At 35.9% G+C, this 26,158-nt stretch overlaps 1 protein-coding gene across 1 annotated transcript in view; it reads right to left on the reverse strand.

The window, feature by feature from the left end:
* VPS13B (vacuolar protein sorting 13 homolog B) overlaps positions 1–26,158 on the reverse strand; it is a 583,949-nt gene that overhangs the window by 242,396 nt on the left and 315,395 nt on the right. Inside the window, exon 32 of the mRNA XM_023763624.1 lies at positions 7,627–7,830. Coding sequence (XP_023619392.1) covers positions 7,627–7,830 — 204 coding nt within the window. The remainder of the gene's footprint in view (positions 1–7,626; positions 7,831–26,158) is intronic.

Raw genomic sequence — 26,158 nt, forward strand, 5'->3', positions numbered from 1 at the left:
TTCCTGGTTCAGATAAATATCATAAAATCCACAATTAGACACATCTTGCTGAAACAGCTACTCACTTATGATAAATAAAATATATTAAAATAAGCTAGAGAAGAGATTCAAAAGAAATATTTCTCTGATATACTCTAATATGATAATGACTTAATATATCTTTACATTGTCCATAGAAACAAAGAAATAGTACAGTGGTTTGTACTATCATCGAACATAGAGGGTTAAGCCCACAGAAACTTACAAAACCCTCTTTGAGGACAAAAACACTGACAATCATAAGGTGCAAATCAAATAACAGGGAGTCATCATATGTGTTAACAAAAGCCATTCTGTCAAGCTTTGGGAGAAGTAGATTGCAAATAAGGAAAAGTATGTTTTCTGAGAGTGTTACTAATCAAGAAGGCATAATGATAAGCCACATGCACTCACGAAAATATGTGTTTAGGAAGTCAGTGGACATTTTTTGGGGGCTCAGCATATTTATATTAAGGTTCTTCTGCCCACCGTACATTTGGGTCTGACTTTATGGGTAATATTCAAGCAGTTTAAGAACCCTACTTCAAAAATCACATCATATAAAAGACTAGGGAAAACATTACTAAGGCTTCCAACATATTACACCAAAAATACAGAATAAAAAATGACAAACAGCACATCTGAAAGCAAAAATTAATAAATATATAAAAATCTCTCTTTAAAAAAATAATACAATTCAAGTAGGCCTTTAATCAATAATGTATGGGACTTAGACTAATATATAATTCTGCTTAGGTATTAGTTTGATATTTTCACAAATTAATAAGGCAAAAGTGATGGGTTTGGCCGAGGCCAGGTAGCTCAGTTGGTTAGTGTACTCCCGATTACACCAAGGTTGTGGGTGGGTTAGATCCCTAATCAGGGCATATACAAGAATCAACCAATGAATGCATAAATAAGTGGAACAACAAATTGATGTTTCTCTCCCTCTCCCTCCCGCCCTCCCCCCCTCTCTCTCCTTCCTTTCTCTAAAATCAATCAATACTTTTTTTTTTTTTTTGAAAAGAGAAGAAAAAAAGGTAATGGTTTTCAGGTTAAATAGTAAGAACAAAGAAAATGCTTTTATGCCACATTCCTGTTAATGATTTCAGGTTCAATTCCTGAAGGAGTTCATACATGATTAATCACAAATCAAACAGGCAAGGGCTCCTGTGAACATTTGGGTAATAAATTTACTTCAAAAAATAAAAATAAGAGATCAAAGACAAATGAAATAGTCACAATCTCTCAGAATTAAGCCAACAATATATGCTTCAGGGACTTTAATGTCAACACAAGTCCAATGTTATCAATCCTGTGAAGCATAGGACAACTGATTTTAGGAATGTGTCAAGTTCAAATTCAACTTGCTAAAAGCAAGCATAGTAACAATGACTTAAAAATATCCTATGTAGGGGGGAGGTAGGAAAGGCCTACAGAGTAGTATATGTAATTGATACCTGTGTATCAAAATATTTAAACAAATGAATATGCTGAAACTATTTCTCTGACAATGAAGTTTGAAAGAAAAATTACCCAGGGAAATCAAACACAGGTAGAATGATAGGGACAAATAAAAAGTGTTGTGATAAAAACTAAATGATTTATTTTTTTTTAAGTATAGTTATAACTAAGTTTATTCAAATTAAATCTTTAAATAATATAAACAGGAAAATTATATTAACATTAATTTAGAGAATTAAGGCTTAGGGGCATTTGAACAAAATTACAAAATAAACTTTCCATCCCCCATTGCCACACACCCAGAGGACTAATTACCATGTGAAACAGCAATAGTGATTTGAATGTGTAACCTGCATATGGCAGACATCAGTATAGGTTGTTTTAGTTCTCAACACTTCATTTCCTCATATTATAAAATAAGCCCAGATGTAGTAAAAATGGTTGCTAAGAGAAAAAGGTGAAAAAAAGTGGTTAACAATGAACTTTAGCATTAAGTGTAAGGGGTCAGAGCATCGAGAAAAAGAAAAGTAGTTGATTTTTACTAAGAGGAAGCAAACCAGGGTTCTGCACTTAGCTCTACTTTAAGTGCTATTGTACAAGCCAAGAAACCTCCTCACTTGTGGTTTTATTCTGTAACAAGTTGCTAATAAGAATGGTTTGAAGTTCAGAGAGAAATTTGTATGGGATTTGGAAGGTGTAAAGGAAATGGTAGCCAATATACCCTTAAAGTCACGCTGTTTTAAATGCGTGAGATTCCGATGCGGAGGTGCTGACAGGTTCCAGCTTATCTCCACTCTTCCTGGCTTTGTAATGAGCTCTTTTTCCTGACCATTGGCCCTACTGACCAACAGCAACTTCAGGCTCACCCCAGACACAGGGGCAAGAGCCTCCCAGGGACCTCTCCACCAGCCTCCCAGGTCTCTACAGCCACTGGTCAGGCCTGGCTTCGCAGATTCCCTGGGGAGCCACAAAGTGTTTGACCATCACATGATCAAGAGGGTTGGGCAGTGTGACATTTCTCTGATCAGCCTTCTTCCTCTTTTAGACTCTTACTTCTCAGGTTCTTAAAGTTGGTTAAGTTTAAATGAGTTCTTTATGCTACAATACTAACAGTGGTTCCCCTGACCTCACTGAATCTGGATTAATTCCTCAGCTGAAAAATTAAGATTCGGGAAGCAGAAGATCTATACATTTTAGAATTTGATGATTCTTTATATTTAATTTTCCTGCTCCTATCTCCACAAAGTACACATATAAATATATTATTATTAAAGTAAAAATGTGAGTAATGTACTCAGGAGGAATGAGTAAAAACTGTGATAAAGGTTGACATTTCATATTGGTCTGGGGTGGGAACAAATTATTCTTCACTGGGTAACGTTTTTACCTTTTGAATTTTACCTTTGATACCTTTAACCTTTTTTTTTTTGAAAAACAAAAATATAATTATATTAAGGTTCCATTTATGTTTCTGTCAAGATTAATCAACAGAACTAAGCCAAATCAGATCTAAAATTTGTTATCTCATTTGAAGAGAAATTCATCAGAATTACTTAATCAGGAACACCCATCCAGTCATTTGATTTGTTAGTTCTACTTAATCATCTAATCATTCAATGTCTCATTAACTCACTCAAATCTTCATTAAGCACCTATTATATACCAAGCATGACAGTATGTCTGGATATTCAGAACTGAATAAAACATGTCACATTTTCATACTCCTAGCTTTTTAAAAAAGTGTATACTTATTTCATAATTATTGCAGCTTTTAATATATATATATATATATATATATTTAGAGAGAGAAGGGAGAGGAAGAAAGAGAAACAAGGATCTGAGAGTAGAACATCAATTGGCTGCCTTTAGCACACACCCTAGCGGGGGGATTGAACCCGCAACCTGGGCATGTGCACTGACTAGGAATCAAACCAGCAACCTTTTGGTGCACAGGACTACACTCAACAGAGCCACACAGGCCAGGGCCATACTCCTAGTTTTTTTGATCTACCTGCTTTCTTAATTCAAAATCCTCCCTCCCCTCTCCTGCCACTTACTGGTATACTCTGTAGAAACAAATTCAGAAGCTGTATACTCTGTGAACCTTTACTGACAAACCACCCGTAGAGTTAATAATTCATTTCTTCCTTTAAACTCTCTATTTCTGTTCCTATGCTGATTTTAGGTCATTTGTTTTGTTTGTGTGTCTGTCACATCTACTAGCCTGAGATGTCCTATTGTAACAGAGGGGAATCAAAGCCCACCCCACCATTCTTTTGACACTGTTTCTGTAAATGCTGACTCTGCCTAATATGTTGTAGAAAACCAGCATGTTTGTATAAGAATCCCAGGAACTAACTTTGTAAGATACAGACTCCAACCTTCAGTTATCCCAGTTCTAGAAGAATTGCTGACCTTCAACGGTAAAACCAGGAGGATGCACACCAGACCATCACTGGACCAGCTTCTACGTCCTTACCAGCATGGACTGTGACGTGCTCATCGAGAACTTTTCCCTTGATCTCTTTGTTCTGCTTTCCCTCTGCCTCCTTACAAAAATCTCTGCCAGTAATGAGATATGGAGAAGGGCTTCAGACAAGAGTCCCCTATCTTCTAGGGTGGCCAACACCTGAATAAACCTCTTTCCTTTTCCCACGCCCTGTCTCACAAGTCTGGCTTTCATGGCAGCTGGCAGCTGAACCTTGGTTTCGGTTACACAATGTGCATAAAATGTATCTACCCTGATTTTGATGTGGCTCTTCTGTAATCCTAAGTATCCTACAATTATATCTATCATAATACTTTCTACACTGCACTCTAATAGTTAATTAATTAGCCTGTCTTTTTGATTGGATGCTGAACTCTGTAAGAGAAATGCACATGTTAAAATTTATTTTAATTTGTTTCTCTAGTATAAACAACATTCCACAACTTATACTGGACATTCAAACGTCTGTTAATTTTTGACAAAGGTGCCAAGAACATTCAATGGGGATGGAACAGTCTGTGCAACAAATGGTACAGGGAAAACTGGACATCCACATACAAAAGAATAAATGTGGACTTTTACCTCATACCATAGATAAAACATACAAACAAAAACCAACCTCAAAATGGACCAACAACCTAACTACAAGAGCTAAACCAATAAAACTCTTAGAATAAAACATAGATCTTGAAATTAGCAATGGATTCTTAGATATGAACAACAGAAAAAGAAAGATCAATTAATTATCAAATTAAAAAATGGGCAAAAGACTTGAATTAACATTTTCTCAAAGAAGACACACAAACGGCCAACTAGCATGTTAAGAGTTGCTCAACATCAATAATAGTTATGGAAATGCAAATCAAAACCATACCCAGTAGGATGGCTATAATAAAAAAAATTAAAAAATAAATAAAAGTGCTGATGAGAATGTGGAGAAACTGGAGCCCTTGAGCACTGCTGAGCACTGCTGTTGGGAATGCAAAATGGTTAGGCCATTTTTTTAAAAAACAGTTTGGTAGTTCCTCAAAAAGTTATACATAAAATTGCCATATAACTTGTAATTCTGCTCTTAGGTATATATCCCAAATATCTAAAAACAGGTACTTGCACATAAATGTCCATAGCAACATTATTCAAAAGGTGAAAACAACCCAAATGTCCAAAAGATGAATGGAAAAGAAACTATGGTACTTATATACAGTGGAATATTGTTCAGCAATGAAAAACAATGAAGTACTGACACATGCTACAAAGTGGGTTAACCTCCAAAACATTATGTTAAGTGAATGAGTCAGACACAAAAAGTCATGTATTACATGAGTTACTTTACATTAAATATCCAGAACAGACAAAGCAGATTGGTGCAGCCAGGAGCCATGAGGAAGGCAAAATATGCAGAGAAACTACTTAATGGGTAAAGGGTTTTAGTTTGGGGGGAAGAAAATATTTGCAATTGGATAGAGTTGGTGGTAATAGATAGAGGTGGTGGTTACAAAATATTGTGAATGAATAAAATGTCATTGAATTGTTTACTTTAAATGGTTAACTTAATGTTATGTGAATTTCAACTCAATCAATTAAAACACACACACACACACACACACACACACACTGTTTATTAAATAAACTGAGGAAAGAATAGGAGAAATATAGCTGAGTTAAGGCTAGATGGTCATAAAGTTTCCGGGGAAAATTAGGCTCATCTTCTTTGTTGATGACAGACTTTGTGGTTTTGAAGAAATGATGACTTGTAAGTTTTTTAAGCTGGTTCTATCTAAATCTGAAAACTAAGTGAAGTGGAAGAATGAGGGAACTTGATCCTGGTGGAATCATGTGATGTTAAGGATCAGGACTGGTGTGCTGGATGTGCAGTATGCACCAAGATCCTCCCTTCAGGACCAAAACATGCTTTCCCCCAGCTTCCAGACTGTCACCTGCTGTTGGCTCAATGATTGCACCTCTCTCCTGAATGTACCTGGGTCATTTGTGTAAGATTTTTTTACGAGAATATTTTTTACTCCTCCTTAGGGGCACACTTAATCACTTGTCAATGAAGGGCTATAATTATTCATTTTATAGCATGAAAGCACTTAGTGTTAGGAATGAATCAATGGAAAGGATGGTGACGATCTCTGTCCTTAGGACCTAGAAAATTAGATAACTGTCTTACTTAGAATTAAATATGCTAAATGCCATAAGAGTCCACATAAGGGAACCTAATGTTCTCTCCTTAGGGCTCCGGGAAAACATGATGTCTGCTCTGAGAGTTGAGGAGGCAAATGAAAAGGGTGGGTTAGGAGAGTTCCTGGCAAAGAGAAGATCACATACAAAAGCCTAAAAATAAGAGATGCTCTGTCTGAAAGAAGCTAAGAGAAATTCATTATGAATAGAGCACATGATGACAGAAACGAGTGTGGGCACCTGAAAATGAGGAGCCTTTTAGGGGTATAGACTACCAGGTAGTGTTTGGTTTTAGGCAAACCACTTATCTTGTCTAGGCCTTAGTTACTTCATGCATAATTAGGGAAAACAGTTCTTACCTCTATCATTATTGTGAAATTAGGTAAAGTGATAAGCATTATATAATCTACTAGTGGCCCTCTGCACAAATCCGTGCGCAAGTAGCTCGCTGCCGCTTGCCTCAGCTGGCCGCCCCACCCACCACCGCTCTCTGCAGCAGGACATAGCTCGCTGCCTCGCCCTCCTGCTGATTGGTCGTTATGCAACACGGCGTAACGACCATTTGCATATTACCTCTTTATTATATAGGATTATTGATGTTATCACTATTATTAATGCCAAGACTTGGATAAATATAGTTTTGGTGTTAAAGGAACAGAAACCCAAAGCAATCACCATTGCAAAAGGCATACAACAAAGTCTACACACAGTGTTTTAAAGAAATCCAATTAACAAATCAACATGGTATGTTATCAGCAACAGATGTTATTGAATCATATAAATCAAAAATAAAAACAGTGAAAAATAACACACTTTCTTACATCATAAAAACTGTTTACAACAGACAATGTATACTTTTTACAATATAAAAGTATCTTTAATGACCAGTACCTTCTTTCTAGAAAACAATTCTGTCCTTCTGATGAGAACCTCAAATAGCCCAGGTAAGATGGCAGTGGTTCTACAAATCTTACAGCTTACATTCAGGACTAATTCCATTTTACATTTTTCTGTGAACATACCTGCCTTTGGTTAAAATGAACTTTGAATAACCAACCAGTGTCATTTTTGCTTTTCTCCTCTTATTATTATGTGTGCTGCCAAAGCAAGCACTTCTCTTATTATTACAAGCAGAAAGCAGACACTTAAAACAAAATCTGACCTTGAATACAATGGATTTCAAGGGAAAATGTGAATGTAACCTTAGCCTGAAGTGGAACCTTTCAGCAAATAGCAAGGTTTAAAAAAATGCTAACACAATCTAAAATTTGCAATAATTACAGTGGAATAATAGGACTAGTAGATTTCCAGTAAAATCATGAAATTCAATTACAAAATATATTTATGTTTGTCATGCAGTGCAGAAGTAATACTAAATAAAACCTTCAGGTTGGGCACGCTAACGATTATACCACCAACTGACCTGGCAAGGACATACACAAAGTGCGGCAAGTTTCTCCATCACTTCCTACCTGCTGGCCATATTCCATTCCAGGGCTGGGTTCTGAGAATTCCTTTCGCTCTCTGTTAGCACCCCTCCTGTGCCAGTTTCCTTCTCCGGTTTTAGTTGATCCCATTGCGCAGTACCAATATTGATAGACTGCAGGTCTATTTGGTATTGTCTATCTTCAATTTCCGATCCAGGGTCACGAAGAATTCCTAAGTTCAAGGCTCTTCTGTAAAGGCAGTGGGGAAAACGTACATAGTAATGTCAATTTTCTATGATTATTTTGTTCACTAACATAGTATTATCATTATTTTTCCCCTTTGGGTTACTGATGCATACACTGGGTTAATCAAATCTATGAGGCATGTATTGAAAAGTTACCACAAATTATGACTTGAAAATGTATCCAAAAACCTATCACTTACTGTAACCTACTTGATAAGGAGTTAGTTACTCCTAGCTCTGTACTTTTTTTCCTAAGAACTTTCACACACATGATTTCAATCCTGGAGATGCTGAGGTTCTATTATCATCTCCATTTTTATTAAAGAGAAAGTAATTCAGAGAGGTTCACTTAGCCAAAGTGACCCAGATAGTAGGTGGCAGTTTTGTGACTCAAAATACAAGTTTTCTCACTCAAAAGCAAGTCTCCTTCCCAATGCTATCATGTACCTTCCTCAGCCTTTTGATGTCTTCTTAGGAAGAGTCTTAGAGCCTTGCTTCTTGGCTTTGATACTTTATATACCCAACTGTCATATAGATAAATTGTTACAAACACTGCACTGTTTACTGATGTAGAAACACTGTGAGGCTGGCCCATATAGAGTTGGGACTTTGATCTTATTGGACCCAATGCTCAGCAAAGAAATCAAATTACCAGTGGCTTAAAGCTAAAATAGAGGAAGAAAATGGTTAAATTTTTCATGAAGATTATAGAATGAAAATAGCAAGGCAGTATGGTAGGGTGGGAAGGTTTAGGAGCCAGATCAACCTAACTTTATGGGAGTTTTCGAACGGTTTAATTTTGTAGGCTCACAAATACTTTAATGTGAGTTATCTAAAGGACAGTAATATTTGGGCTCCAAGAAAATGTCAACCAGTAAAAAGAAACCTGAAATCACATAGTGAATGAAAATAGTTTTACTAATATAGATACGTTAAAAACCTACAAATGCAGGTTTATAAAAAATACAATTAAATGAATTACATCAATTGAACACTAATAAAACTAATGGAGGGGGTGAGAAAGTTGAGTCCTAGTATGAAAATTGCAGAAAGAAGGTAAAAATATGATTAAGATGATGCCTTGGCTAAGTAAGTAGTGTGGGTCTGACCATGCCAGGAAGTTGGTCAAATATTGATCACTGACATTTAAGACAGGGGGTGTCTAGGCCAGTTGCCCAGGAGTGGAGATGGCATGCATTGGACCAAACAGGATGAGGGCTGAGGCTAATGAATTCAAGTGAAGAGAGGAGCAGGAAGAAGACTGAATTAAATGAGCAGGCAGATCACGTGGGGAGATACCAGAGGGAGTTACAATAAAGTAACAGGGAAACAGACAGGCATTGGTCAAGAAGCCAGAGCAGGAACTAGAGAAACAAAAATGGATGCATTTTCCTTATTCCTAAGGTAACAGGCAAACGTGGCTCTAACTTAGAAACATTACAATCAAGAAATGGGCATGCAATGAAAAGTGGCCTAAAGTTTTACATGAACACAATAACTGCACTAGAAATAGGGCTCATAACCCTGCCTGTGCTCCTAAGGTCTCTCTACATAAAGCAGTGATTTGTCAATCTTCTCCAATATATCATAATCAATAAATGCTGTTTCAATTCAGTGATTTTAACGGACACAAATCTTTACAAATCTCAAGTGAAGAAGCTAATCTGTCCATGGCAATAGAAAGCACATAGTCTTTAAACAGGAAACTTTTGATTCAGTTCCACATAAATTCTAAGTTATCTTGGGCACTTGGTGGCCTAACCTATTTCCCTAGATTGTTTTCCCCATAAAAAATTTGCATTTACTTATTTTACTCTAGACAGTGCTTCTTACAATGTAAATAAATTCCTTAAATATATTTGAAGGTGAACTACTTTAAGAATCCTTGAAAAAAGTATTTTTGAAAATACAATTAGTGCTATAATAAAAGACAGACAAAGCAACCTAGTCCAGCATTAACATCAGGCTTTCTGTTTTCCTGGGCACATGGAGAAATGGCATAATCAGAAGATTACAACCACAAAAACACTGAGTGTCATCAGTGGTTTTCATTTAGGCTTCAAATTCCCCATATTTTGTCTGGGCCGTATTCCTCCCGTCATCCATCTGTGGAAAACATGACTTTCCACAGGTTCTTCTTCCCAATGGAAAAATATATATAATGAGCAATAGCCAGATACTTCTAACCATGCTAATTGAAAATTTTCAAACTAAGAAACAAGATTGGAGAGTTTTTCTCTTTCTCTTTGCTTTTGAAATTAAGTTATATATTTGTCCTTTTAAGCTGATTTGAAAGTTCAGAGAAATATACAGTGTTTGGGTGTGTAAATCCAATTTAAAAGTTAATTGTGAACCATTTAAATGCAAGTTGCAGAGAATGGGTAAGCAAAAGATTCATGTGAACTTGGGTCTCACTTTCCATTGGCCATAAGCTTATAGAAATTAACTTTTCTGGGCTTGAGTTATTTCAATATTAAGACTAATATAGAGATAAATAAAATATATGCCTGAAAATTAAACTATTCTTAAGAGGTCCATTATAAACTTTATGAACATTCTTTAAGTATATTATCTTTAAAAGTTCTGAATAAATAGCATATCTAATCATCAACTAATCATAGATAAAAAGGCACCAAGATATAATAAAGTCTACTTTTCTAATTATGAAAAAATTACAATGAAACCGATAAAGATAAGTGTTCTTTAATATTTCCAGGGTCAACTGTTTCCAAAGTATGGAATATTAGAAACCCCGAATGAACCTTCTTCTGAAACAAGTAAAATGCTGAAAACAATTTAAAGTATCACTTTAAACACATCTCAGAGCTGGCAACAATGATCAGAAGCTGTAAAATCCCTCCAAAAGAGTGAACCAGCACCACTAATAACAACTAAGCGCCCAAAGCCAGCTTTCTGCTCTGATAACTGTGCAGGAAGAGATAAAGCTCAAGGCCCACCCAAGGTGATAAATCTACTTAATAGGAGACCTTGCTTATAAAGCTGGTGTTGCAAAGGACTACATCACCATGAAAAAATAGATTAAAAACAGCCCTCCTAGGAAGCCTTTTGGTGATAGAAAAGTTCTGTATGTTCATTGTATTGGTGGCTGCCTGACTCTACATATGTGACAAAATGCACAGAACTATGCACACATACACAGAAATGAGTGAACATAAAACCGGTGAAATCTGAATATGGTTGTGGTGGATCAGATTGATGCAAAATTCCTGGTTTTGATACCATACTATGGTAAAGCAAGAAGTTATGCAAGATCTGAAACAATAAAACTACTGGGAAAAAAACATAGGGGTACGCTCCTTGGCATCGTTTTGTTAATGAATTTTTGGATGTGACACCAAAGGCAGAGGCAAAAATAAAAAATAAACAACTAGAACTACATCAAGGTAACATGCTTCTGCAAAGCAAAGGAAATCGTCAATAAAATGAAAAGTCAACCTTTGGAATAGGGGTAAATATTTGCAAACCATATATCCAAAATACAGAAGAAACTCGTACAATTCAATATTAAAAAGAAAATAACCCAATTAAACATGGGCAAAGGATTTGAATACACATTTTTCCAAAGATATACAAATGTTCAATGGGTACATGAAAAGGTGCTCAGTATCTCTAACCACCAGGAAAATTAAAATTAAAACCACAATGAGACATCACCTTACACCTACTAGGATGCCTACTAGCAAAAAGACAATGGATATCAAATGGTGGTGGGATGTGGAGGAAAGGGAACCCTTGCACACTGTTGGTGGGAATGTTCACTGATACAGCCACTTTGGAGAACAGTATGGAGATTCCTTAAGAAATTGAAAATAAACTACCATCTGAAACTATCCTACTCCTCGGTATATCTCCAGAGGAAATAATTACCTAGAAGAGATATCTGCATTCCCATGTTCATAGTAGCATTATTCACAATAACCAAAATATGGAGTTAAAGTTAGAATGTAGAATAAGAAAAGATCAGAAAAATTTGGACAAATAACTTATAAAAAGAATGAATCCACATATAACTATAATCCCAGTAAACACAAATGATTTAAACTTCCCAGTTAAAAGATAGAGCTGTCAGATTGGATTTAACAAATCACAGTTTTATTCTGTGTGGGTTTTTTTTTAATGAAATATACCTAAAACATAAGTGCACAAGAAGACTAAGTGTCAAAAACAGGAAAATTTGTACTACGGAAACAGAAGCCAAAAGAGAGCTATAGTAATTATATTAACATTTGACAAAACAGACTTTAAGGGGAAAAATTATTAAAAATGCAATTACTACCTGAATATAAAAGATCCAATTTGCCTGAAAGTTAAGACAATTCTAAACTTATTTGTGATAATATAAACTCAAAACATAAAAGAGGTCACTTTGCTATACTCGAAATTGGTGCAGAAGAGTACTGAATACAAACTGTGGTTTAAAAATGAAAAAAAAAATATGAAAGAAAAACTGACAGATCTACAAGGAGAAATTAACAAATATATCAAACATGGTAGAAAATTTCAGCCCACTTAACTCAGAAATGGATCAATTAAGCACAACTTAATAAAAAAAAAACAACTAAGAATACATAAAATTTTAAAAAGTAATTCTGATGAAGTGGACATTTATAAAATACGGTATTCAAAAACTGGGGAATATACATTTTTCACAAGCACACAGAAACATCTATAAAAAACCAATAAATCACCTGATTGGCAAAAAAGTTAGCCTCAAAGCATTTCAGGGAATTAGTATCAGATGGATTATGTTCTCTGAGCTTAATACAGTGTTAAATATTTTATTTAAAAAGAGAACTGCAAAACTGCCTATTTGGAAATTTAAAAGCATATTTCTTAGTCACTCACTGATCAAAAAATCATAAAAAGTAAGAAATACTTAAAACCAAAATACTATGAATCACAGGTTATAGGATATAAAGTGGCAATAAGCGAGAACTTTATTGCTAAAATGTTTGTTTTAGCAAAAAAGAAAGGTTCAAAATTAATGAGGTAAACATAAAAATTACAGGGGGAAAAATAAGACCAAAAATTAATAATTTTTTTTTAAAGGCAGAGATCAACAAAGCCAAAAATAGACTAACCTCCAGCATTCAAGGAAAATAAAGAGATAAAGAGAGAAGGCAAAATAAACTATATTTGCAATGAAAAAGAAAACATAAGTATGATGTGGTGGAGATTAAACAGATAGTAAGAGGATATTAGAAAGATTTATAGCAACAAAAATTTACAATATTGTGAGGGAAAAAATCTCTCCTCTTTATTATTGTCCCTAGAAGACATTTCTAATCCATTTCACCATGGGATTAATATAAAGGTTGTCCCTCATATCTTCTACCAAATATAAGATTACTTCTCTTTTTAAAAATGACTATTTTAAAACTACTAGAGGCCCGGTGCACAAATTTGTGCACAAGTGGGGTCCCTCTGCCTGGCCGGCGATTGAGGCAGATCGGGGCGTCTCATCCAGTCCTGATTGGGGTCTATCAGGGCTGGCTGTTTGAGGGGTGGAGAGGGACTGCAGGAGGTTGCCGGCGGGGATGGAGAGGCCATGGGAAGTTGGCTGGCTGAGGGGAGGGACCACGGGAGGTTGGTTGTGGGAGTTCACTGACCACTAGGGAGCAGCTCCTGTGTTGAGCATCTGTCCCCTGGTGGTCAGTGTGTGTTAAAGCAACTGTCGACCCATCATTCCAGTCATTCAGTCGTAGCGGTCGCTTAGGCTTTTATTATAAAACTATATTCTGACAGTATAAAACTGCTGGTAATGTAGTAACTGGTTTGAAAAGCAACCAAGTTCTTCCCTATTACTCACCTTAGTCAAGAATGTCAACACGATACTAGTATCTTCCCTAAAACTCCTTGGACAAGGGAATCAAAAGAAAATATAAATAATTGGAACTACTTTAAACTAAAAAGTTTTGCATAGCAAAAATGAAAGCATCAACAAAACAAAAGAGCAAACTACTGAATGGGAGAAGACAAGGGGTTCATATACCAAAATTTATAAAGAAATCATACAACTCAATAACAAACAAACAAACCAATTAAAAAATATGCAGAGGACCTGAAAAGACACCTCCCCAAAGGGACATACAGATGGCCAACAGACATAGGAAAACATGCTCAAAGTCACTAATCATCAGAGACATGCATATTGAAACCACAATAAGATACCACCTCACACCTGTCAGAATGACTATCAATATATCAACAAACAATTGTTGGCAAAGAACTGTAAATAGGGGAACACTTGTGCAGTGTTGGTGGGAATGTAGCCACTATGGAAAAGTATGGAGTTTCCTCAAAAAATTAAAAATGGAACTCCTTTATGACCCAGCAATTTCACTTCTGAGTATATAACCAAAGAAGCCCAAAACACTAATTCAAAAAGAGGTAGGCACCTCTATGTTCACTGCAGCGTTATTTATGATGGCCAAAGTACAGAAACAACCCAAGCACCTATCAATAGATAAGTGGTATGTACTTAGCCTAAAGAAAGAATGAATATTGCTTAGCCAAAAAGGAGTTTAAGATGTGGATGAACCTAGAAAATATTATTATGTTAAGTGAAATAAATCAGGCAAAGACAACGACCATATGGTTTTACTTATATGCAGAATCTAAAGAGAAAAATAAATGAACAAACAAAACAGAAAGACTTACTAGCATAGATACAGAGAGCAAACTGATGGTTGACAGAGGGGAGGTTGTTTGGGGGGCTGGGTGAAAAAGGTGAAAGGATTAAGAAATATAAATTGGTAGTTACAAAATAGTCATTGGGATGTAGAGTACAGCATAGGAAATATAGTAAAATAATATTGTAATAACTATGCCAAGTGGGTGCTTGAAATATTGGGGGACGGAATCACTTTGTAAATTATATGATTATCTAACCATTATGCTGTATATATGAAACATAATACAAAATAATATTGAATTTCAACTCTAGTTGAAAAATAAAATAATAAAAAACCATATTTTCTATCTAAATAGCCCTCCCTCCACTGAGCTAACTGCATTCATTCTTTCAAAGATACTTAGTGGGCACTGCATGCTCTGCAGTGTGACAGGCCCTAGGGATACTGGGTCAAAGGTCCCGACCTCATACAGCTTGGAGCCAATTACAAAACAGTTAATGCCATAAAACACTATATATAGAATGCAACAGAAAGCACACAGGAAGGAGAGACACCTGACCAGATCTGGGGTGGGATGGGGCTGGTAAAGAGGAAGTAATCTTTAAAGGTGTTCAGTCTCATTTCAGACAATGAAGAAGGTATTCAGGCTGAGGAAAAACAGGTTCTAAGACCCAAAGCTGTGAAAAAGCAGCACATCCAGAAACCTCCATGAGGCACTGAGGGGTTGGCATGGAAGGAAGGAAAGCCATCAGGCTGCGGAGGCTTCCAGCCAGACAAGTCTTCTTCTCAAAGTGTCAGGGGTCTATGGTAGGCCCAGCCTTTGGGGGTGAAGGGGTGTGGCCATGGCTTGCTGAGCAAATTAGCATTTTCTCCTCTGGCAAAAAGGGGACAGAAATTAGGTAGTAGCACAGTAGTCAAAAGCAAAGAAAGACCTGAGTTTCTTTCTTAATTATGAAAATTAAGTGAGATAACATATAAAGAGCCTAGCACAGAACTTGCCACATCATAAAAAGCTCAGTAAGTGTTTAAAAGTCATGCTACTTCGATTCTCAGTCTCTGTATAAAATGTTAAACATAAGTAAAATGACTAGAAAGAGAGTGGAAGATAAAACACACATTAGGATTCTGCAATCAAATGCTCTACTATTGAGCTATACCCTCAAAACATTAGGATTTGGAAAAAAAAAAAGCCTGAGCAGAGAACCAATGAGCCTCAATGTAATTAATCAAACTCAATGACTTCTACCCACATCTTCTAATTTGATCTGTTTTAATCCATCTGAAAAGGTCTTAATATCATGATGGTTAGTATGCAATAAACCATTTACTTTCTAAGACAAGAAACAGTTCATCATGGAAAATTTAGGTCAATTAAAAATCACACTTGCATCTTTAAAAAAACACACTTTCTTCAACAATTTTTTAGCCTCCTGAGATATCAAATTCAAAAAACATCAATGTACTTCCTCTGCATACAGTTTCCCAAGTATAACATAACTTACAAATAATAAAGATAGGTCATTTGGCTTATTAGTTTAGGTTAATATAAAGATTAACTATATTTTAAAGAATTAGCTAATATTACAAAATTTACAAGGTAGGTTTGATTTTTCTCTGATAAAAATAAATACAAGATAACTTTTTTCAAACCCGAAAATAATATCTAATTATTCTTTGTTATTACATGATTCCTATGACTTACTTTCAATTCTTTAAAGTCAGAAAACATAAAGTGGTGCACTGATTTACTTCATTATCCAAAAAGTACTTGAATTTTTCCCAACTTGAAATATAAACTAATCTTTATTCTTTAAAGTAAAGATATGCCCATTTTGTTTTAAAACCAATGCCAGTTATTATAAGATTCTAAGCACTTTTATTCTTCAATACCAAATTAAGAAAACATATTCAGAATGTTTTCATTCAAATATCCTACATTAACTTTTATTACGCACTATTAGAGCAAGATGTCTTCTGAAAGATATATTTCACATCTCTTGGTACACTAGAGTTTTTTTTAAAAGGTATAAATGCATAAATGGTTACAGACATAGATTTGAAAGTAATTTATATTTATTTTTTTCAAAAGCTGGAAATGATTTTACAACTTTTAAAATGCTATTTTTTTCTAAGCAAAGAACATTATATCTTAAATAGCTTGTTAAAAGTAAAATACAATCTGACTACAATTCCAAAAATGAAAGTATACTTTATTAAGAAAGCTTTGATTTAATGCACTACGTTCTCAAAGCACAAGGAACAACTGCAAAATCATTAGAGCCAAGAATTGTAATAGAAATAACCATAGGAAAAGAACTTTATGAGTTCAGTGAGGACCAAAATACCCAATATTAACAATGTCCCCTTAAAAATTACAATGAAAATACCTTAGTAAGAAAAGCTTTATGTTCTTTCATTTCCTAATTAAATTTTTCCTATGAATGTTTGATATCATCAGTAGGAATGAAATTTTGTCTCAAATTCACATAATTCTAAGAGCTCTATGGAACTTTGCTCTCCGTCCTTACTGCAGTCTTTAAAACCTTTTAGCAATTCAAATCAAGAAGGGGGGTGAGTCAAGATGCCCATAACTTCCTTACCCTTAACACAAAAAGCTGCTTTACTGGCTAAAATGTAGGAGTTATAATTGTAATTGCTTTGCCCTTCCGAAACTCCTCTCCCATACCATAGGAATTGTTCAGCAGGTGGTGTAGGAGGATAAACTAAAGTCTGCAATAGTTGGTCAATAATATAATCATAAGGAACTAAAGAAGACTTTAAGTATATAACAGGAAACATAGCTTTAATGTTTTCCTTTTTAAATTGATTTAGTCTGGGTCGGGCCTTTTGTATGTTTACATAAGGAACAGCTCATGTTGAACCATTTACTGCTCAGTGCTGAATAGGCATATCTCGGGAGCTCACTGTAAAGAAGTAAAATTCATTACTTATAACTCAATTGAGATCTACAAAAATGTTCAACAAGCCAGAAAATAGGAATGTACAAAGAAGTAAAATGTATATACCCTGATTAAATTAAATGTCTACATTTTTATCACCAATAATCCAAAAGTAACAGTAAATTTGAGAATAAAGTGGGACAGGGGAAAAAAATGGCTGACCATCAGGCTGAGACCCAAGTGGTCCTCATGACCAATGACTCAGGGCAGAGCTCCATCTTCAGCGTGCAGAAGAATCACCTGGGGAGATGCAACAATATGCCCTCTCCCTTCTTTGTTATTTTCCTTTTTTTAATCTAAACTAGCATCCTTATGGATTGTAAAAACCACATCTGACACTCAGAGCATTAGCCACGTCTCTTTGATTTGAACATTTTATCTCTGCTATCTGCACTGAGGGAGTAGGAAAAGACCAATAACTCAAAGGCTTTGTCATTTGTAAAACGGAGAAGTTAACACTTGCCCTGCCTCCTTCCCCAGACTGTGTAGAGGAAGCATCTCTTCCAGGAGAGGCCAAGATCTCCGTGAGTTCACTTTACCATTAAAGGCTGGTTCGGTTCCTGTTTTCTCACCTCCGTGTACTTAGCCACAGGGCTTGGCACATGAGAGCATTTTATTTCATGAAAGTTGAATACATAACAAATATCCTTTATTCCGGTCAGTTCCAATGGGAGCTTCACTGAAATCGCTTTTTCATTTTCTCTTCTGTATCTTTACACTTCAGGCTAAAAATATGTTCAAGTTATTGTCCCTGTAAAAAAGAGACGGACTCTCCCCCTAAGCCCTGCATCCCACTCTAGCTACCACTCTTTCCTCATGTTCCCTTTTAACCAGAAACTTATTTGTTTGCAGTATTTCTATTTTCTCTTCTAACCAAGAACAATCAAGTGTCATCCCTACCTACTCTTTGAAATTTTCCTGAAAAAGAACCGCAATTAATTTTCTTTTTTTAATTTATTGATTTTTTTACAGAGAGGAGGGGAGAGGGATAGTTAGAAATATCAATGAGAGAGAAACATCGATCAGCTGCCTCCTGCACACTCCCCACTGGGGATGTGCCTACAACCAAGATACATGCCCTTGACCGGAATCGAACCTGGGACCCTTCAGTCCACAGGCCGACGCTCTATCCACTGAGCCAAACCGGTTAGGGCCACAATTAATTTTCTAATGACCAGATCCAATGGATGATTTTCAGGCATTAACTCACCTCACCTTCCTGGTCATTTGACAATTCAAGATGGCAGGACAGCATGCTGGAGAAGAGCACAGGCTACATGTGCTCTTACTGTTGAGGTGCGTAAGTCTAACCCTGCCACCTACCTCTGGGTGCTTTTGGGCAAATTAAAGTGTCAGTGCTTCACTTCATTTGTCTGAAAGTGAAGTCATTGAGGGGAGTCAAATGCATTAATGCATACAAAGCAATATCTGACACAGAGTAAATGATTACTACATATTAGAAGTTATTATCACAATCTTGCTCATTCTTGAAATTTTATTCCATGAGCTTGTGTGGCTCCACTCCCTCTATTGTCCTTTAGTCCCCTTTACTAGATTCTTTTCTCTGGTTTGCCTGTCAATATTTGTGATCTGCAGGGCTCTATCTTCAGTTTTATTTTATGCTTCATATGCATTCGGTAGCATATCTGATTCACAAGGGACATTATATGTACTTATCATATCTGCAATGAAGGAGATAGGCTTCCTAGAACCCCTTACATTTCTGGTCCGGTGCATTCTATAATGAATGGCAAACATCTGCAAGACAGGTGGCTACCATTAGGGTCCCGTGGACAAGGGAAGTACAGTATAGTAATACTGCATTAAGAGCATAATTTTAATGTTGCAGTTACATCTAAATTCTAGTCTACCATACAAGCTATGTATCAATGGAAAAGTCAATTAACTCAGTGACTATCAGTTTCCTTCGTAGGGGATAATGCTGCCTAGCTATATAGGCTTTCTTTGGGAGCAAATGTGGTAACTTTAATTAATACGATATTATCAATTAATATCAATAAAAACAACACCTGCTTACTGTTATTACTATAGGGCAGTGGTTGGCAAACTCATTAGTCAACAAAGCCAAATATCAACAGTGCAATGATTGAAATTTCTTTTGAGAGCCAAATTTTTTAAACTTAAACTATATAGGTAGGTACATTGTTATTAACTTAATTAGGGTACTCCTAAGGCTTAGGAAGAGCCACACTCAAGGGGCCAAAGAGCCGCATGTGGCTCGGGAGCTGCAGTTTGCCGACCACTACTATAGGGGATGAGAAAGAAGCTGACTGGTCACACTTACTCTGTATTATAAAATACAAAAGTATACCAAGGATACAGAGATTTCAGTTTAAACAAATGGGCCCTACAATAATTTCTTGAGTTGAAGAAAATAATATCTCGTTATTTCTAGTCTGGTAAATTAATAATGAAACATTTATTATGTATTTAACAGTCTCAAAAGAAAGAAGGGGTTTATAAAAGTAAAGGAGGAAAGCAAAGTTATCCAATTATTAAATTACTAGTGACCTAGCGCGTGAAATCACGCGAGACCCAGACCTGCGGGAAATCGTGCGAGACCTGGGACCCCCGAGTCCCGCCGGCGCCTTGGGAGCCAGAGTCAAGTCCCCACCTACCCGCGTGCACCTCGCACCTCGCCGCGCACGCAGCCTCCTGGTGACCTGTCTTTGGTTGTTACGACCACTGGGTTTGTATTATATAGAATTTCTTAAGAATTTATACTTTCTAAAAACTAAAATTAATTTTAATTAATAAAACTTTATAATAAACAAGCAACTTTACATTAACAAATGATTACATAGGGCAATTTTAAAACTCATTTTTTTTCTAGTTATATAAATATGATTAGGTATACAAATCTACATGATATGAGTAAAAGTAAATACTACATAACAGCAGTATTTACTATTTCTTTTCTTTTCTATGGCTAAATTATAGGCAATTCCAATAGAATACAAAATATTTGTATCTTTCTGCTTCAAGATTCTCAAAATATTCTCATTAGTTAAGCAAATAAGAAACTAGATTTTCACAGTCTATCTTCAGGAAACATGAGCTTTGAATTTTTTTTCCTTCAGTATATAGTTACAGATTTGAGCTGATAAGTCCTCATTTGCTAACTAATGTAATAAATGGGGCATATTTGCAAGATAATTAAAAATATATATAGAGTACACAATGTATGGTCAATGTGAAAGTATGCCACGCTACATCTAACAATTCTCAACTCATTAGAAATAGGTTCAAAAGAAATGCAATAACTAAACATGCACTGCATTGAAAAATTTGTTGATATGACCAACGAACCTATGTTTGATCTCAGAGAAATTACTAAGAGACATACTAGAATACAGAGAAATTAAATGCTATTTCTATTTTGTAAAAAATTTAGTTATGATGTTGATCTTCAAAAAAATGATTATTCATTTATCAGAAAAATTTTGAGAATTTAGAATAGAATATTAGGAGTTGTATGAATTACAAATACATTAAACCAATCCAAACCCATTTCCTTGTTTGGTTGTATTACCATAACAAATGAGAAGACAGCATCAATATTATGGAACTTGATGCTGTAAGATGTGTAAATGACTAAGTTAAGATACATTTTTTAATAGAAATATGAACTTGACGAAAACATAGTAAAGTGGATTTAGAGCTGGTTTAATACCAGATACTGATAACATCTATTTGGAATTAGGTCTCTAATAATATGCCAGAGGATTGGGCTCAATTAAATGGTTTTTATTATTAATTTCAATGAGTTCATATAAATCAGTTTTTTCAAAGTTTCAGATGATAAAGTTGGAAAGCACAGCTAATTTGGTCTATGAGAGAATCAGGATTCTATGATATCCTAAAATATTACAGCAGAGAGTAAAAAACGAATAAGATGAAATTTAACCGGAAGAAATGCAAAATTCCATATGTAGGTTCAAATAGCCAACTCTGCACATACTGGAATGTGAAAGAGATAGACTGACAACACCTCACAAAACAATAACAACAAAAGAAAGTCTAGGAAAGTTAGGTTGGATTATGAGAAAGAAAAATATATGGAGAGCATTATCAAGTGTCATTCTAGCCTTTTAATTTTTAAAAAGCATAACAGACAACACATGATATAGTTTCATAGGATTCGGCAATCTCTTCCTTATTATACTAATATAACAGTACAAATCTTAAATACTATTCTTTCACTAATATTCAAACATTAAATTTTAGAATGAGCTCCTTTTATATGCATAGTTTTAATTCAAATAATAATATCTAATATTTCATTGACAAGAGGGGATTTTTTTGGAATCTATCTATATAAAACCCTAGTATGCAAATTGACCAAACAGGGAATGACTAGAGGAACTGGTCACTATGACGTGCACTGACCACCAGGGGGCAGACGCTCAACACAGGAGCTGTCCCCAGCCCGCAGGCCCTGACCAGCGGCAGTGGCAGGGGTTGGGGCCAGCGAGCAGGCGGCACCAGGCCAGCCAAAGCAGGTGCAAACAAGGGCCCCCCTGATGGCCCCACCAGTCACCCCGCAAATTGGCCCTGATCGCCGGCCAGGCCTAGGGACCCTACCCATAAACGAATTTCATGCACCAGGCCTCTAGTGTTATAATAAAATCCTCAAAGATTTCTAAAACATTCAAGTACTTAAAAGATAATGTCTTATGTATATTAGAGCCCAGAAAGGTTTTAGCAGTGCAGTTTACTGCAATTCCCACATAAGTGACTTTGAAACCCTAACTATAAATGTAGTAAAACACCTGCTCAAATTCAATATATTACCTTGTTCTGACTCATCTATGGAGATTCTCTTTGGTTACCCCAAAAGACTTCACTATGAGAAGATCTGTTACCTTACATCTATAATCAAGATGTGAAATTAATTACATGGAAATGAATCAGGACACTATGATTCTAAACAGCAATACTGCAACAAGAAAATTCTGAGGATATTCTTGTCAATAATAAATGTATATATTGTTAAAGCATTTGCTGTTTTCCAAGGTTTGGCAGAATTTTCTTCTTTTGAAAACTTTTCCTTATAGAAACTTAATCTCATGAGAGGAGGTTCTAAAAGATCTCCATTGAACACTATCCAGATTTACAGAAAAAGTTTAAAATATTATATATGACTATAGATAAGAATTCCAAGTACAATATTATTTATACATTCAGTAATTAATGAAGCTTAAAGTCAATCACTACCTATTTCACTAGGAAGTGAACACTATAAACTATAAGAATATAAAAAGATTTCCTCTATCTTATTTTCTAAAATATGGAGATATTTGTATTTTGGGGGGGGGGGGCGCATTAATATCTTAACATGGTGAGAAATATAAAAATATAGAGATAATAAATGTGATATGTTTATTGTTAACTAGAGGCCCAGTACACGGGATTTGTGAACTGGTGGGGGGCGTGGCCTGTGGGGATCGGCCCACTGTGGGAATGCTGCTCATCCTGGTCAGCAGAGCGGCTGCAGTGGGAGCAGCCGCTCATCCCAGTCAGCTGAGTGGCTGTGGACCGGCCCTCTGAGCAGCTGCTCCTGCTGTGGGAGCGCCACTCATCCAGGTCAGCCAAGCGTCACTCCCACTGTGGGAGTGCACTGACCACCAGGGGGCAGCTCCTGCATTGAGCGTCTGCCTCCTGGTAGTCAGTGTGTGTCATAGCGACTGGTCGACTGGTAATTCTGGTCATTCCATCATTAGGTCACTGGGCTTTTATTATATAGGACTAGAGGCCCGGTGCACAAAATCTGTGCACGGGGGTGGGTCCCTCAGTCCAGCCTACACCCTCTCCAATCTGGGACCCCTCAAGGGATGTCTGACTGCCTGTTTAACTAAATGGGCAGTCGGACATCCCTCTCACAATCCAGGACTGCTGGCTCCCAACCGCTCACCTGCCTACCTGCCTGATTGCCCCTAACCACTTCTGCCTGCCAGCCTGTTCACCCACTAACCACTCCCGTGCCAGCTTGATCGATGCCTAACTGCCCTCTCCTGCCAGCCCGGTTGCCCCTAACTGCCCTACCCTACAGGCCTGGTCGCCCCTAACTGTCATCCCTTGGTATCTTGGTCACCCCTAACTGCCCTCCCCTGCAGGCCTGGGTCCCCCCGCAACTGCCCTCCCCTGCAGGCCTGGGTCCCCCCCAACTGTCCTCCCCTGCTGGCCTGATCACCCACAACTGCCCTCCCCTGCTGGCCATCTTTGACCACATGGGGGCAGCCATCTTGTGTTGGAGTGATGGTCAATTTGCAGATTACCTCTTTATTATATAGGAAGTATATAAAGAGATGATTAAATATCATGCCATAATTAGTGATTTTAATTTAATTTAGCAAAATATAAAGTATTTGACCAAAATATTTAAGTCATACTTCTTATTCCACTAATAAATGTTGTGTAAGATTTAATTGATACCAAAGAACAAACTGTTTCATAATCTTAAAATCAAGTAAATAATATTAATATGCAGTATGATTTCTAAATATATTTATTACCCCTGGATATTTTCTCAGCTATAATTAGAACAGAAAAGGTAAAGGGATAATTAAGGCAACATATATACACTCTAACCATGTACATATGTAATTCATATCCATGTAATTAATCACATCTTGATTACAGATGTTAGGTTACAGAGATTTTCTCAGAGAAAAGTAACCAGAGGGAATCTCCACTGAAGAGTTAGAACTAGGTGAAATGTTGAACTGTAGCAAATATGCCAGGTAGATGGAAAGAAGGGGTTGATAAAGAGGCAGGTACATTTAGAGAGCTGAGCAGGCCTCTCTCAGTATTTGGCAGTTTTTATAAACAGAATAATGACTACAAAAATATTTAACTTTTAGTAGTGCTTTATAACATTACATTTTAAGAAAATAACCTTGTAACAAAAGAAAATGTTGAGCAATAGCAAAGACCAACATATAAGACATGGAAGTACAGTTATTCAAAATAGGGACTCAAGATCAAGGTAAAAAGTCATAGAACAATATAAAAATGAAAAGTTTTTATATCTCTCTAAGAGAATACTAAAAGAACAAAATAGGTCCAGAGACACAGGAGCATTCAACAGACAGATGATTCTGAGGAAAGGGGGTAGAGGAATGGGAAGAGATTAACCAAAGAACTTGTATGCATATATGCATAACCCATGGACACAGACAACAGTAGTACTGTGAAGGCTTGGGGAGGGGAGTCAGAGTGAGATGGAGGGGGACAAAAATAAAGATAAATTTTTGAAAAAGAAATGGATTTTTTCCTTTCCATTGAATTTACTGGGGTGACACTGGTTGACAAAATTATAGTCTCAGGTGCAGAATTCCACAACACATCATCTGTACACTGTATTGAGTGTTCACCACCCCCATAAAGTTTCATTCCATCACCATTTATCCCCCCTAGTCCCTCCTCCATCTCCCCCACTTCCCCTCCCCCAGCAAACACCACACTGTGTCTGTCAATGAGTTTTCTCTTTTTTTCTCTTTTGCTCAATCCCTCCACCTTCCCCCACCCAACCTCCCCAACAGCTGTAACCAAATTAGAAAAAAATGAAATTTTACTTTACTTATGCAGTCACCAAACTAAAAAATTTAGTTTTGAAAAAGACATGGTAAAAACTGGGGAAAGAGCTAGGAAATATTTACCAATAAAATTGAGACATGAAAGTGGTGGGAAGAAAGGGTATTTTTCACACCTTAGCATGTGTGTTGAGGCAAAAGCATTAAAAATAAAATTTATGAACTGAGAAATAATGAGGTCAAACAGCTGGTAAAGAGATGCTACAAAAATTACTCCCAACCTAGCTTGGTAGAAGTTTTACATTTCTCTTCTTTTTGTGAACACTATAAAGTATTTCTTAAAAATATAACTGCTTATAGAAATAAAGATGTGTTTTCTGCTTTAGGGCACCGAGAAGAAGAAACAAGATATATCTACACTAAAAGTGTCTGTTTCCAATAAAAGGAGACATCATTATACTTACTTCTAAGCATCTTTTCTATCACCAATTTCTCTAACAATTATCTATTACATTAATTCATTATATCAGTTTATATTATGTGTAAATACTCCCCCATTTATACTAGCAGCTATTCATATTTTGCATACATTAATAAAATCACATTTATATTAAATTATAGAATTCTCCTTCAACATTAACATGTTTTTGAATTATACATGTTGTATATCTATATCTTAACATGTTACAAAATATGCAAAAGAATGTGAAGAAAACTACTGAGCTTTTTTAAAAAAAAGGCCAATTGAATAACTGTTTAGAAATTATTGGTGAAAGGTCTTAGTTATTAAAGTTTTTTTACTTTGTATACTATTATGCTTATAATATAATCATGATTATTTTGATTTTAAGATCATATTAAGATCATAAGCCATGACTTGAAAATGACTTTGTCTTAAAAATAATGAAATACTTTCTTACAAGATAAAACAAATGCAGATGCTGCATTAATATACTAAGGCTATATAAAAATTCAGTGAGGCCATATATTTCATTACCTTGAGAAAATTTTGTTTAAAAACCAATCAATTAATATACTTTAAGTATAATTGCAAAGATGACTAAACTATGTTCCATGAACATAATTACTGTGAATATTTTTATCACCATTGTAGACCTATACCTAGCAAATAGCTGGTAAATGATAAGCATTCACAAATG

Source organism: Myotis lucifugus, unplaced genomic scaffold (assembly GCF_000147115.1).
Source record: "Myotis lucifugus unplaced genomic scaffold, Myoluc2.0 scaffold_294, whole genome shotgun sequence".
NCBI lineage: Eukaryota > Metazoa > Chordata > Mammalia > Chiroptera > Vespertilionidae > Myotis > Myotis lucifugus.